The sequence below is a fragment of the Panicum virgatum genome, chromosome 5N, assembly GCF_016808335.1.
Source record: "Panicum virgatum strain AP13 chromosome 5N, P.virgatum_v5, whole genome shotgun sequence".
NCBI classification, from domain to species: domain Eukaryota; kingdom Viridiplantae; phylum Streptophyta; class Magnoliopsida; order Poales; family Poaceae; genus Panicum; species Panicum virgatum.
This window is the reverse complement of record NC_053149.1, coordinates 42,882,286-42,897,663: the sequence shown is the minus strand read 5'-3', so window position 1 is coordinate 42,897,663 and position 15,378 is coordinate 42,882,286. Positions and strand designations below refer to the sequence as shown.

Here is a 15,378-nt window from a genome sequence, read left to right as displayed (position 1 = left end):
GTTATTTTTGCTAAGTATGATGAGAAGTTTGGTGGTGTAAGGTTGCAAAGGCCTGCCCAACCAGGCCCTACAGCTAAGAAAAAAACTGCTTGGGGAAGAATCTTTGGTGGTGAGTCTTCTTCTTCTGGTTCTAGTTTGTCTGGTACTACTCTTGATTCTGGTACTTAGTCTTGGTTCTGGTTCTACTTCCTCCTTGCATAGAAGAACCTCTGCTAGTGCTCTGTTGCAAGCTGCAACTTCTGGTGCTTCTCTAGCATCTGGTTCTGAATTGTCTGCCTACCTAGACAGTGATACTATTAACTAGTTTGATGATGATTTCAATATCTTGCACTGGTGGCATGAGCATAAGCTATCATATCTTGTTCTTTCAATTCTAGCTAGAGATGTAATGACTGTACCTGTTTCTGCAATATCATCAGAATCTGCATTTAGTATGACTGGCAGGATTATCGAGGAACGACGACGGCGTCTGGGCCCTGAGGTCGTGGAGATGTTTGCTCTGATCAAGGACTGGGAGCAAGCCGATGCAAGACCTCAGCATCTCATAGAGGATGAAGAACTTGAAGAATCATTTGAAAACTTATATCTAGATGCTGAATCTGTATAACTGTGTAGTGTGTAGTGTGGACTGTGGACATGTGGTCCAAGACTTGAACTTGTGATGAACATTTGAACATTTAGAGCTGGCTGTACTCTTTTTCTTTGTAGGGTTTTGTCCTCACAAGGTGTGGGGTTTTACCTACAAAGGTTTTTAACGAGGCAGCACCCAAAACAGCTCAATTTAATAAATTTCTTATTATGAATATGCTTCTGTTTTGTGATATGTATCTGTGATTCAGTGTGTATTTGTGATTTTGTCAATATGTTATTGCATTTGTGAATTTGAATGTTAGATTTGAAATCCTGATTTCATTCTGAGTTGATAGAGTGGCGGCCTGGTGGAGATGCCTAGGCAGGCTCAGGCTGGCACGTCCCACGAAGCCCGGCTGGGATATCGGGCCGGCCCGGCACGCCAAACAGGCCATCGTGCCGTGCTCGTGCACAGTGCTCGGCACGTGGGTCGGCCCGGCCCGGCACGATTAGTTATCCGGGCTAATTGTGCCGGGCCGGATCGGGCCCGTGCCGGGTCGGGCCGGGCTGGGCCCGTTGGACATCTATAATGTCGGGACACCACCCGATCGTGGGATGTCACGGGCTCTGTTCCTTAAATTTCTCCTATTTGGAAAATTTTAATGAGATGATTGATCAAACTACGTGTTAAAAAGTTAACGGTGTCAAATATTTAAAAGTGAGGCAGTATTACCAGGGGCAATGGGAATTTGTAGCTAATGCTTCATCGGCCTTAGTTTTCTTTTTAGCAAATTTAATCGGATCTACCAGCTTTTGATCCTTTCTAAGATTTTGTGTTTGTGGTGTGGTTCGAAGGATCCCAACTTATATTGTGTGGGAATGTGACACGTACGTATAGGTCCATCTTGTTATTAGACCATGGAACAAATCTGTGGAGAGGCTCGTAGTCGGTGGCCTGATTTCTTCGGTCGATCATTTCCTGTTGTGCGATTAAAATCTCATGGATCAAGTACGCGGTATGGTTCTTCTTCTATGCTGGTGTCTTCTTCAAAAGCTCGTAACTTTCTAGTTCACATGAGACTGCTCACTACCCTGCGAGGATGCCACCAAATTCGCAACCGCCACCGCTGCCATGCGAACCCAGCGAGACATGCCTCCACCCCCCGTTGCCCGCCCATAGGCGATCAACCCCTCTCCAATGCGCGTCACCAACATTGGGCCAGCCTGCCACAGTCGGAAATTCCTTCTAAACCTATTGGTTTCATCTCCCTCACTGGCAGCCGCCTTCCGCTAATGTCATCCAAGAAGTTTGTCATTTTGAGACGACCGCCAAAGAGAGCGAAAAACATATACATAATATTAAAATTAGCCTTTCGCTCCTGGGAAGGCAGCAGTATTATCTTTCTCGTCCACCATCCTAAAAAGCGCTATGCCGCTATCAGCCACAGGCCCTCAAGGGCTGGTAAGTGGTAAGTGGTTATCCGAAAGATTTGATATTCGAATTCGCTAAAATCCGAATATGATAAAAAAAGATCCGTATCCGATTGTTAAATGCATGTTTAAGTGATACATTCGAATTCGATTGGCGAAAGATCCGATATTATTCGTATTCGAAAGATCCGATATTATTCGTATTCGAATACAATAAACACATATCTAAACTATGCTATGAATATTTAATTTTTATTTAGTTTGAAACTAACATATTTATTTACGTATATTACTTTTAAATACTTTGTTTTATTTTTATGAATATAAAATATTTTATTTATTTATCTGTTGATATTTATTATTTATTAAAATATTTAAAAAGTAATATTTTGACATATTTATTTACGTACATTACTTTTAAATACTTTGTTTTATTTACTTATAAATATAAAATATTTTATAATTTTATTTATTTATCTGTTGTATTTATATATTTATTTATGATACTATTATTTATTAAAAATATTTTAAAAAGTAATATTTGTCTATAGTATTGTAATAGATGATCCTTACTTAAAAAATAATATTTATTCTTTTAGAACCATCGATGATAAAACGAATGGATATGAGCTAGTAATTCTAATCGTCCAAATTAAGTGGATATCCAAATAAAGATTTGAATTCGAACCATCCGATTTGCATCACATTCGAGAACATCAGAATAAAGATCTAAATTTGAATAAATATGTGGTAAAAAGTGCTATCCAAATTTGCATGCGTTCCCATACATTAGCCAGTCCTACTCAAGGGCCACCAATACATCAAGACTTCAGGAGCCCCATCCTGTTGTTGCTTTGCTATTGGACAGCAGATCCAACACGTGAAGCCTTCCCTGTGCACAGATCCTGATAAAGTGATGTATGCAATAGTATTTGCTTATCAAAAAATGCATATTTATTTCAAAAAAAATGCATATGCTCTCATCAAATAAATATGACATAACCACAGGACAGAAGAACATGCTTACGGAAAATCATTTTGCCTACATCACATTGCTGTACTCAAATGCTCAGAGAACGCAGATCAGATCACAGCAGCTCTCCAGCAGATACCTTTTGTATGCACCTGGGGCACAATCAACAAGCCTGATAAATTGTGGGCTAAGCAAGCACAGCACACCATTCCCAGGGATCAAGAACCAAAAAATGCAATGAATCTTGCGAACTAAACAGCATCCTACGAGATCACAACGAAGAGCCTTCGTCCTCGACGCCCTTCATGACCACGGAGCACAGCACCTGCTTCGAGATGTGGGTCTCCAGCTCCCTGGACACCTCGGCCAGCCTCAGGTCGAAGTTGCTGAGTGTTAACGCGAAATTTTTTTGCCGTGTCGACGCGTATCGGCGCGTCGACTCACACCCGATACGATGCGACACGCATCTGACACGCCGAGCCGCCCCCAGAAACAAGAAACCAGGGAGGAGCCTCCATGCCTGCTGCCTGCCGGACTTGAGGGAGACGGGTGCAGCCGCCGCGCCACGCCCTGGTGGAGGCCGCCGCGTCAGCCGCATCGAGGCCGCTGCGCCATCCCCATCGAAGCCGCCGCGCCATGCCTTGACGAGGCCGCAGCACCTTGCCCCGGCGGAGCCGCCGGGCCGCTCGCCCCGCGCTGCCCCCCGGCGGAGGCCACCGCGCCGCTCGCCCTGCGCGGCCCCCGGCGGAGCCGCCAGGCCGCTCGCCCCGCGCTGTCCCCGGCGGAGGCCTAGGTTTATATGGGTTTTGGGTAGGTTTATATGGGCCTAGGTTATGGGCTATATTTGTTCATGGGCCTTTGACATATGGTAAGGTCTATTTTCATGCTTCTTATGTAAAATTAAATATTTGTCTTTTATTTGTAATAAATTTTATAAATAATTAAATATATTCGACGAAGTTTTTTCAGAGTTTGCCGAATCGCCGCACCTGAGTCGGATACCGACAACCACACCATGTCCATGTAACACTACTTGCCAGTGCCTCTGGAGCTTGGGCGACGGCGACCCCGAGAACCGCCGCCTGGGGCTTGAGACTCCCGCCGTGGGAGACACCGAAAGCCAACTCTTGGTGAAGACCGGCACGATTTCCTTCCCCGTCGTGATGTGTTCGTGCTGCTGCCTCCTTTCCGGGTTCAGAGGGCCGCGCTTTGTCTCCACCTGCAGTGGCTTCATTGGTGAGGTCGGCAGCTTCTGCCTGATCCGCTCGTGTGCGCGCACAGCAGCCGCCATCGCCTTCTCCTTGCTTATCTTGATCAAGTCCATGGTTTGATCTGGATGGCATCCTTCCTTTTGGAAGCGTCGCCATGGTCGCTCTCGATCCTGATTGACAGCTTCCGGGAACTCTGTCAATGTTTGAAGCGAGCTTTGTAATTAGCACCGATTGAATGGCTGTATTACAATGGTGTCAGCACTGAGATTTTGATTTTTCTTACTTCGCCCATTGCATCATTTCTGCAAAACATCCTTGACAGGAAGGATGGCCTTTCTGGTGAGTCGAAGTCGATGCTCTCATCAGAATCAGAGTCCTCGAAGAGATTATATGCTGCCCCTACTTCTCGCATTGCAAGTATGTAGTCGTAGGTCCTCATTCCCTGCAGTGAATCGTAGTGCAGACCTTGCATTTTATTTCTTGAAAGAAGAATAGTACTTTGTTTCATACTGATAAGCACCATGTGGAAGAAGATGAGCTGACCAAGAGCTGCAGTGCTGTATATTGTGAAGATGACAAAAACCATCTGTTGAACAATTTGCAATTAGAATGTTAGTCGTGGAGCTTACTAAACACCGCAGTCATGACTAGATAGTGCTACATGAGCTCCTTTGGGGAGCCTTATGTGCAGCCTGTGCTCCATTTCCGTTTTGACACGATCCTAGCCACAACAATGTGTCAGCAATTGTATACTATTGGTCAGTAGAAAGAGCAGTCTATGACATGATATGTGTATGGTCAAATCTCGGCGACAGGGAGAAATAAGAGTTACAGAGACTTTGTTGATTTGACTCTTGTTAAGTCTTTGCCAATGACGAAATATGACTAAGGATGTGCTGTTGTTTTAAGCTATCCAGGATTCCTTGCTGTCATTTTGTCAAGCATCAACATCAGAAAGAATCATCTCCGATGGGACATCCCGACTAAAGTTGGCAATTTGCAATATTTATATAATACTTGTTGCTTAATGGTGACCTCCATTGTTTCAAGTAAAAGTCTCTGAAAAGACGCTTATTCCGTGTTCATTTTCAGTGACGCCTATGCGTCTTTATCATATCGTAAATGATCCACAAAACTAAGCAACATAATCCGGTAGTGTCATTAGCAAAAATGAATCCACACAAAGTCCATGGTGGTCAGTTATATACTGAAACATGTTCTTGAACAGAGGAAACAACAGCTGGCGTAGCCGAAACATGTGTCTTCATTGTTCTTGAACATGTCCATGCAGCATTGCTACATCAAAACAAGCAGGATCAAACTATTGAACCTTTCGATCTGTATAAGACATTATTTCTTCATCTCTTCATGTGCTGTTCAATTGCTCATAAGATGAGATCAGAGCCATTGTTTGTTAGACAACGGTCAACTTCTGGATGTACTTTCCAAGCAATTTACCTGCGAAGATATTCATTTACTTTTTTTCAGTGACGCCCATGCATCTTTATCATAGCAGAACTAATTCGTAAAATCTAGCCATATAATTCTACAGTACGACTAATCCAAGAAAAGGTTCCCATCAATGTTTTTAAGTCGTCCGACTAATCGCCCTTATCGGTCAGCCGCTACCGATAAGGACCACCGACTCGATTACCTCTACTAGAACTCTAGTCGTCCGACTAATCATCGACTAACCATGATTAGTCATACGATTAGCATGTGGACGACTAGTTTTAGTGCGCAGCAACTTTGGGCCTGGGCAATTTTTGGGTTGGAATTTGGTGGCCCATTAGGTTTAGGTTTATGTCTCAGCGTTACTTGAGATTAGTTGTACTATCATTGAGCTGAGCACAAGCCTATTTTTATTTCGGACCTTGTTTAATTGTGTACTCAACTCTGAAGTCTGAACTTGCTTAATTATGTGGTTGCTAGCTGCTATGGTTTGCTGGTTACTCTACCGGTTTTTTTTTTACCTCTACTGCTGCAGTGCTGCTACGGTTTGTTGGTTGCTCTACCTTTCTTTACAAGTTACAACTTACAACTACTGTTGCTATGGTTTGCTTTAAATCATACTGTATTGTATATGAGTCCGATATATATAGTATTGATCTTGGAATATACAGGACGACTAGACTACGACTAGGACTGACTAAGCTCGACTAATCGAACTGATCAACGACTAATCGCGACTAATCGTCTTATCGGTGGGCTTACGACTAGGTTTGATAATACGATTTGAGAACATTGGTTCCCATGGAAGTCAATGGTTGTCACTTGTCAGTAAAATTCTGAAAAATGTCTTTCAACAGATTAGACACCGGCCAATGCAACCAAAAGTCTGAAACATGTCTTTATTGTTCTGAAAAAAAGTCACCATGCTACATTGTACATCATCAATCCATGTAGATGCAGAGCTACAAGCAACCCATTCTTTTATCTGTATAAGACACGTTTCTTCATTTCCCCTCTTGTGCTGTTCAGTTGTCTTAGGATGAGATCAGAGCCAGGGTGTGTTATATAGGGGTGTGACCACGGTCTTCGTCTGCAGATACTTCTCAAGGCCGTCCATGCCCATGTCCTTGCCGAACCCGCTCATCTTGTATCCACCGAATGGCGCGTCAGGGTCGAAGGCAAGGTAGCAGTTGATCCAGATGGCGCCTGCGCGGATGGATCGCGATACCGTGTTTGCGATGTCAATGTTCTTAGTCACGATGCCAGCGGCTAGGCCATACCGGGTGTTGTTTGCTTTCTGAATGACCTCTTCAACAGTCCTGCAATGTAATAGTTCAGTTGTCTCAGGCATTCAGTTTCAGCTGTCAAACTGAAAAAAAAAAGTTTCAGGGAAGAAGCCCACTTGAATTTCATGAGCGCCATCACCGGTCCAAAAATTTCATCTTGCACGATCGACATGTCATCCTACATGAGCATTTTTTTGTTAAGAAAATTCAGTCTTCTGTTTTACTTTTTTGTTCATGGTCAGGAAAACTATATCTGCTGTTCACGTTGAGCATTGACCTTTACGTCCGTGAAGATGGTGGGCTCAATGTAGTACCCCTTGTCACCGCAGGGCTTCCCTCCGGTGACCAGCGTGGCGCCTTCACGCATTCCGATATCAATGTACTTGAGAACCTTCTCGTACTGGTCTTTGTCAACCTGCATTGCAATCTCATAGTTGGTCGTTGCATCAAGTGCTGTGTGTTCTTCTCTGCACGCTGAATCCCTGATGTTCATACCTGTGGGCCTTGGTTGACACGCGGGTTGAACGGGTCCCCGACCACCGATTTCTTGGCGAGCTCGGCCGCCTTCTTCACGAACGCGTCGTAGATCCCTTCCTGCACATAGACGCGCGAGCCGGCGACACAGATCTCGCCCTTCGACATTGCAGAGAGAGAGAGAGAGAGAGAGAGAGAGAGAGAGAGAGAGAGAGAGGTGATGACTGATGAGAAAACCAGATGATCTGATACTTGACAGCACGGCAAATCATGCACGCGTACCTTGTTCGTGTACGTGGCGAAGTTGACCAGTTTCACGGCCATGTCGAGGTCGGCGTCATCGAAGATGACGACCGGGGACTTGCCGCCCAGCTCAAGCGAGATGGGTTTGAGATTGCTCTCGGCGGCCGCCTTCATGACGAGCCTCCCGACCTCCGTGGACCCGGTGAAGCTCAGCTTGTCGACGTCCATGTGCGAGGCGACGGCGGCGCCGGCGGTGGGGCCGAACCCGGGCACGACGTTGAGCACGCCGTCGGGGACGCCGGCCTCCCTGGCGAGGTGCGCGTAGAAGAGCGCGGAGAGCGGCGTCTGCTCGGCGGGCTTGACGACGACGGTGCACCCGGCGGCGAGCGCCGGGCTGACCTTGAAGAAGAACATGGTGGTGGGGTAGTTCCAGGGCACGATGTGGCCGACGACGCCGACGGGCTCCTTGAGCGTGTACCCGTGCATCCGCTGCGCCATCTTGAGCGTCTCGCCGTGGATCTTGTCGGCGGCGCCGGCGTAGTAGCGCAGCAGGTGCGCGGCGCCCGGGATGTCCCAGACCTTGCCGACGAGGAAGAGCTTGCCGGCGTCCACCGTGTCCAGCATCGCCAGCTCCTCGACGTGCTGGTCGATCAGGTCCGCGAACTTGTACAGGATCCGGCCCCGCTCCTGCCAATCAACCAAGTGACAAAAAAAAAAATGGCGCGAAACAATGGCGTGAAAAGCTGCACCCAGTTGGGTTGGGTTGGGCCCAATCCGGAGCGAAGAAATGGGTGGGTGGAATTCCTTCTTACATAGCCCGACATCCTGGGCCAGGGGCCATTGTCGAAGGCCTCCCGGGCGGCCTTGACGGCGAGGTCGACGTCGGCCTTGTCGCCCTCGGCGATGTTGGCGATGACCTCGCCGGTGCGCGGGTCCCGGGTCTCGAACGTCTTACCTGCGGGGAAGAGTACAATGGCCAGTTATATTTCCTTTTCCATTCGCGCAAATTCAGATGCTTCTGCTTTCACAGATTGGAACATGGAAAGCCAAACTGTCTGAACCCGTGCAGCTGAAAACGCTGTGTATTTACTCCCAAAGAAAGAAAAAGAAAACGCTGTGTATTGCTATTGCAGTTTTTTTTTTGGATTACAGCATGATTTAGAGGTTGGAGTTATGTTCTTCCATGACTCGTGGAAGCACCGGTCATTCTGCTAGCGGCCATTAAGAAAAGCTGGGCGTTGACACTACAGGATTACGTCTCGTGATGACAGTGACATCTGAATGAGCTAGTGCCATGAAAGAAAAGGTTAATCGTAGCAAGCAATAATTCTGAGCAGATGGTGCCTTGATTCCCCCATCACGAGACTTGTGCGCGTAGCTAGAATGAAGACAAAGCCAGGAACATTATCTCCTGACACGAGCAATTAGCCAAACAAAAGGCCAGCGCCAGAAAGATGATTGCTCCGCGCGTTGGCGTGTGCACATATGCTGGCGCTCATCTCAGCAGCCGGCCGGGTAACTTGTCTCCATCTCATCATCAGACGGAGACATGTTTTCATACGCAATGATCTTCGTCTTGGAGAGCTGGAGCTGGTGCTGTCGAAATTAGTATCCCACCATACGTTGCCTTTTAGTTAATCAGCTAATGAATGAATTATTAACTAGATTGATCTAAAGGAGCCTTAAGCACGCACGGCCATAAATTCCAACAGATTCTAGTTGGCATGTCCTGGTCGTCGTCACCATCAGGATGCGACCCTTTTTAAGTTTGCAAAGGATTTCGAGAACATCTGTGGTCACCGTTGTTATGATACCTCTCTCTCTCTCTCTCTCTCCCCCCCCCCCCCCTCCCTCCCTCCCTCTCTCTCTACTCATACATCGCGTTCCAATTATGTCAGGTATGTTCTGTTTGAGAGAAATGAAATGTATGTTCTCTATCACTAGTATCAATGTTCTACGCACTGCTATCGTATGCCATCCTCTCATTTGAATCCCTGACGACATTTTGTGCCTTGGATACTTGACTGGTGCCGTTCTATTGGTTTGTCGATAGCCGACGGAGATGTTTTTTTAAAAAATAATATCCTATCACCTAGCCGACGGAGAGAGAGAGAGTGAGAGACGGCAAGCAGGACGGGGCCGACCGGGGACGGCGTCGACGAAGTGATACCTGCCAGTATCGCCGCCCCTCACGGGTCTCAGGTCAGCGCCCTGAAATCTCTTCGGATCAGGAGCACCAGAAGAACTGATGCTTAAGCATCGGTGCATCCGACGCTTGTCGGAAGAACCGAGCTATGATGTTTGGTGCAGGAGGGAATCGAAGCCAAATCAGCCTATAGTCACCGGTTGAACCGACGGTCCAAGAAAGGACATCGGTGCATTGGGCGTACTGTGTACCAGAGACGATGTCAAGTGCCCAAGAGAAGTTTTCTTCAGCACCGGTTCAACCGACGGTGCATCGGAGTATTGCGTCGGTGCATTGACGTCAGCAGAAGAGAAGAAGGCTGTGAGTGACCGGTTTAACCGACGGGCAAGCATCGGTTCAACCGGTGGTCACTGTGTCAGCAGTCAGAAGTTCAACGGCTACTTCGTGTCTTAGAGTGACCGGATGAACCGACGCTACCCTTGCCAGAGGCATCGGTTCATCCGATGATACGCAGATTTTCTGCTGACCGTTGGAGCAACGGCTACAAGACTTGGTGGCCTATATATACGCCTCACCCCGGCCATTTAAAGATTGCTAGAGTTGCTGAACATCTCACACACCCAAGAATATCTCCAAGCCATACAAAAGCATCAAGATCATATCCTTAGCCCTTTAGCACACTTTGAGAGTGTTGTGTAAAAGATTAGCTCTTAGTGAGTGAGATTGCAAGGCTTCGAGCCTTTGTGCTGTGGTTCATTAGCAAGCCAAAACAAGAGCGTGGTGCGCCGGCACCTTGGAGCGTGAAGCTCGTCGGCAACGTCATCAACCCTCCGATTTGGTGTGGAGCGGCGACAACATCTTTGTGCGGGGGACGTGGAGACCCCATCCTTTGTGGAGAAGCTCCTTAGTGGAACCCCGGGGCCAAGGTGACCGTGATTGTGTTCACGAAAGAGACTTGGTGGCCGAGTAGCAATAGTCTTAGTGAGTGCTACAACAACGTAGATGTAGGTGTGCCTTTGTGGCTAACCGAACCACGGGATAAACACCCGCGTCAAGAGTTTGCTATCTCCTATCCCGCTCTTTAAGGTTCCGCATTTCATACTAGCAATTTGTGTGTCTTCTTTCATAGAATAGTTTCTTGATAGGAAAAGCTATAGGTTGCTAAACTCTTTTGGGATAGGGGTTTCACACTAGAACAACCTAGTTGTACATCTAGATAGCATGTTTTAGTTTTAGTTTTGTGCAAACTAGTTGGAGCCATAGGTCTAAGTTTTTATTAGTGTCTAATTCACCCCTCCCCTCTTAGGCTAGAGCACCCGATAACTTTCAAACGAGGAATGAAAAACAGTATTTAGGATGTACATTAATTTATGTGCGCGGTTGAAACGAAAATAATGTTTCCATCCCGGAACAGCGTTCGTTAGAGTGACTATGGTGTGAACGTGATTTAGATCGAGGAGCAAGGCCACCGCAAGAGTACGTCATCACCCGGGCCGGGGGTCCGCTTTTGATTTGGAGGCCGTCCCATTCCCGTGCGTTTAGCTAAACGAGCCAACGAGCCAAACAAAGGCCAGCACCAGAAAAATGCGGGTGATTGCTCCTTCCGATGGCGTTTAGTACGCGCAGCTCAGCGGTTGGGCGACTTGTCTCCATCCACCTCATCACATGAAGACTACTTCATACTATACACTGTTGCCTAGCAGTAGTAGGCTAGAAGCTATATGTATACAACAACATGCATGATTTAAATTTTTATATATACATGGTTTCTTCATGAATTGGTAAAAGTACTGTTTCCCCAGCTTAATTGTGCTGCATGCTAGTTTTCACTAAGGATCGTATATCTATTCACAAAGAAACAAAATCAGAAGTAGCTCTTGGACTAATTTGAAGACTAAAGTTTACCTTCAATTATCCTTCTAAAGTTTACCTCCTAGAGTTGTTTGGATCCATAGGCTAATTTGAGGATTAAAGCATATATCGCAATCAATGGCTCTACCTTCCATGCATAGGGGTGAGGAGAAAAATGACTTTTAGTGGGGTCCACGCAGAAATAGCCCCAATAAACATCTCTTGGAGGGGCTAAGTTTTTTTTCGGATGGAGGGATTTACTGTAGCCCCACCCGTTTGGATCCTTTAGGGCTAAAAGGAGCGGGGCTAATTTTTAGACCCTGAATCATATATATGTTACTACTTGCTCAGTAATTAAGCTATTTTTAATGCAAAAATGACAGGGCTATTCATTAATTTCGATAAATACTACAATGGTGCGCGGCTTGAAATTGGTGAAAGCAGGCTAAATCGGTTATTAGGCATGTGCACTATATATATAGGAGTACTTAGAGGTGGCTGTAGTTGTCAATCTACACCCAAGCTGTAATTTGTCGTTGCGTGATGTAGTTTAATGTCGCTCAGCTTTTTTCTTGTTTCGTTTTGTGGCTGTCGTGATGACTGTGATGGCGAAATCAGCACCATCCATCTCGCACTTGCAAGTGATTCACCTTAGACCTTTGGTAAGCCAATGCGACGCAGCCCCTGGTATTATAATATATTTAGCAGCCCGATTTTTCTAGATTTCCCCAAAATTAAGTGCCCACGACGAGGGCAGAAACTGGAAGGTCAATGATGTGTACTCCTAGGGCTTGCGAGCTAGCTAGCAAGTGCCGATTTGCCTAGCAATAGCAGGGACAACAAGGAAGCAGGCATCGAGCCGTGGCCATCATGTACCAATGGAACAGCAGGGTGGCAAGTCCTAGTCATCCGGGTTCCCTGGCTTTCAGTATTATTGTACTATTGAAAAAAGGACGCGTCGCGGCAGTGTGCGGGACGTCGGTGAATTTGCACGAACCGGGAAAGCTAGCTAGGACTCTCAGCTTAGACAATTCAGGACTCTCCAAGCACCTACTATACCGTTTGCAAGGGAACAAGTCCAACTACGACTTTTTGTGCTAGACAGGTAGCAACCTGGCCTCATGCATGAAGGGTGCGTGTGGTCACTGTCAACTGAAAAGTGCATGGCCGAAATAGCTCGTCGAAGGTTGAGTTGCAGAGATCGACAGAAGATATTCGTGCTGCTTGTTACAAAGAATTTCTTTTTTCAGAGAAAAATTTTACATACGAAGATTATGTAGATGGTGCGAGTTAAATTCTGCTGATGGGTACTCTGAAAAATGAAAATGAAGGCCTTTTTCTTTCGTCAAGACGCAGAGCTTGTGTGGTTTGGGCAAGATGATATCAAAAAAGCTAATACTAGCACTTAACGAGAGTAAACGTCCGTATATCCTTGAAAGAGGTAGCACTTGTTCATGAGAGTACATCCGTAGTATGAGTGTCCTTACTAGTTAAGTTACGGCATTGTGCTAATAATAGTGGTACTGCTGCGTACAAGTGTGCAACCTTCGAGTACAACTCAACATCAAGTACTCCGTGGTTAAGCCTAAAAATGATCAGTTGTATTTAATTAGAAAGTGGCAGGCAAATAAAGCAAATCCTCTCGGGATGAACACTGGGTTTTTCCTTTGTTGCCGGCTAGGTCACCTCACTTTTGTCGTGGCCTCTTGCTTCCCACGATGGCACGATACGATCGCACAAGATCAAAGCATAAAAAAAAAAGAGGAGTGTCATGCCAGCTCTTGGTTACTGTGACGGCCTATCTTTTGCCAGGACATGAACGGTCCCAGTTTGGCCTCCTCCACCCGAGATCTCACCGGTGAGGCGGTGAATAATCCAAAGGCCGAAGCTAGCGATCGAGCCATCGAGGCAGCTTGTCTTGTTCCTCCTGACCTCCTCGATGTGGCCACCCGCTGCGCCACGCGCAGTCGCCACCCGTCCGCCGGTGGAAACGGATTGTTTGTGCCCACAAATAGGGGAAAAAAGCAATTTACGCTCATAAGCTATCGTAAAAATTCGAATTTACTTTCAACTATGAAATCAATGGCATAAATCATTCAATTATTGAAACCAAGCAAATTTATTTCTTAGGTGATTTTTCATTTTGTGAGAATTAAAAGTATTTTAATTTAAACTGAAAAATTCATAAGTAACTTATTTTAAATAAAAAAATATGAAATAAATACCAAAATATAACCTATCTATTGGTATGATACTTGACAACTATTTGGATCCTATTCATAATATTTGATTCCTTGAAGTTATGCATGTTATTTGAATATCTAAAATTCAAATAGAGCAACAGTAGATAGGTTACATTTTTTAAAAAAAATTTAGTACTACATAATTTTCTAATTTAAAATAAATTAGTTTTGATTTTTTAGACTAATTAGATTTTTTATTTTTAAAAAAAAACTTCAAAACCACTAGGACCAAATTTGCTCACTTTCGATAGTTGAATAACCTCTATAATACGATTGTGTAGTTGAAGATTGAAAATCGAATTTTTACGATAGTTCAAGAGGTAAATCAATTTTTTTCAAAATAAATATACTTTTGAAAATATTTGAACTTTCCAAGAGATTTGTGTTCGATTGGAAGATCGTAAGTATAGCACTAGCGTGCCACTAGAGAACGGCATCGTCGTTTGGATTGAAGCGCGAGGGTTCTTCCCCAGCTCTGCCCCCAAACTCTGTCTGCAGTGGTGAACCCAGCGGCGACATCACGGTTCTTTCAGAAGGTGACCAGGCAGGAAGAGCGGAGAGCTCGGGTGCAGGAAGGGAGAGAGAGGCACGGATGATGGGCGATGGGCGTACCGGAGACGGCGTCGACGAACTGGCCGTTGATGAAGAGCTTGGTGAACCTGACCTCCACCTTGGGCACCTCGAACCCCTTGCCGCCGCTCCCATTCGCAGCCGCCATGGCGCCGCCCCCCGCAGGGCCGGAGTCTGCAGAGGGATGTGTGCTGTGTGAACTAGCGCGGCGTGGCGCTGGAGAGGAAGAGGATAGATAGATGGAGTCGGAGGCCACGATGGATGCACCTGGAGGCTTTGGAGGCAGCAGGGCTTTTTAAAGTGGACGGCAGGAGAGGCCAGGACGACGAGCCAAAGGGCGGCATCGGACGAGCCAAAGGTCACACTTTTTAAAGGCAGAAGCTGCTTCCTTTACCTTTTTTTCTTTTCTTTTTTGCTTTGTTTGCGTAATTATAATCTTTGATTAACGTGTCCAAAGTCGTTCCTTACTTACGGCCGGCCCATGTGTGTGGAGCTTCACCTAAACAACCAAACTTTGCAAGCAGTAGTAGTTAATAAATAAATAAACTCCGTAGACGTGCTCCCACTGCTTGTATTAGAAATCTGAAAATGATTAAACTTTTTAAATTTAAGCGTCCACTAATCAAATTATATATGTGTGTGCTTATTAGTATACGATGAAATTTATTTAAACGGGTTCGTATTTCATTGGTTTTTACGGTATTGATTTTGCAGTAGGCATCGGTGATGGTTTGTTAGGTACCCTGCTTACTTCACCAAAGTGTAACATATACCTCAGGAAGACAGTGCGAGTACTACTATTTGTTTTATGAGTAATAAAACCAATAGAACAAGTGTGACCTTTATTATTTAGTACACATCTAGTAAAACACACTAAAGTTCAAGTTGACCTCACCTCGTGTTACCATCATAATGGGCTAATACCCTT

The 15,378-nt window shown here is 45.7% G+C and overlaps 1 protein-coding gene and 1 pseudogene across 1 annotated transcript; both read right to left on the bottom strand.

Annotated features, from left to right (window-relative positions):
• Positions 1-3,000: 3,000 nt before the first annotated feature.
• Positions 3,001-4,771, bottom strand: LOC120674818 (annotated as a pseudogene).
• Positions 4,772-6,510: 1,739 nt separating this feature from the next.
• On the bottom strand, positions 6,511-14,732 carry LOC120673236 (aldehyde dehydrogenase family 2 member C4-like). Its single transcript, XM_039953994.1, has 7 exons — positions 14,493-14,732; positions 8,453-8,595; positions 7,680-8,327; positions 7,419-7,556; positions 7,201-7,338; positions 7,040-7,101; positions 6,511-6,956 (listed from the first exon to the last, which is right to left on the bottom strand). The coding sequence occupies exons 1-7, from the start codon at positions 14,596-14,598 to the stop codon at positions 6,683-6,685; spliced, it is 1,509 nt and encodes a 502-aa protein (XP_039809928.1). The 5' UTR covers positions 14,599-14,732; the 3' UTR covers positions 6,511-6,682.
• Positions 14,733-15,378: the final 646 nt, after the last annotated feature.

Bases quoted from the DNA above. Each gene is read 5' to 3' on its own strand.
- LOC120673236 (XM_039953994.1), bottom strand. From the start codon at position 14,598: ATGGCGGCTGCGAATGGGAGCGGCGGCAAGGGGTTCGAGGTGCCCAAG. The intron at 8,328-8,452 runs GTAAGAAGGAAT...GTTGATTGGCAG, and splicing joins GGCCCAGGATGTCGGGCTAT to GAGCGGGGCCGGATCCTGTA. The intron at 7,102-7,200 runs GTCAATGCTCAA...ATGCTCATGTAG, and splicing joins CCATCTTCACGGACGTAAAG to GATGACATGTCGATCGTGCA.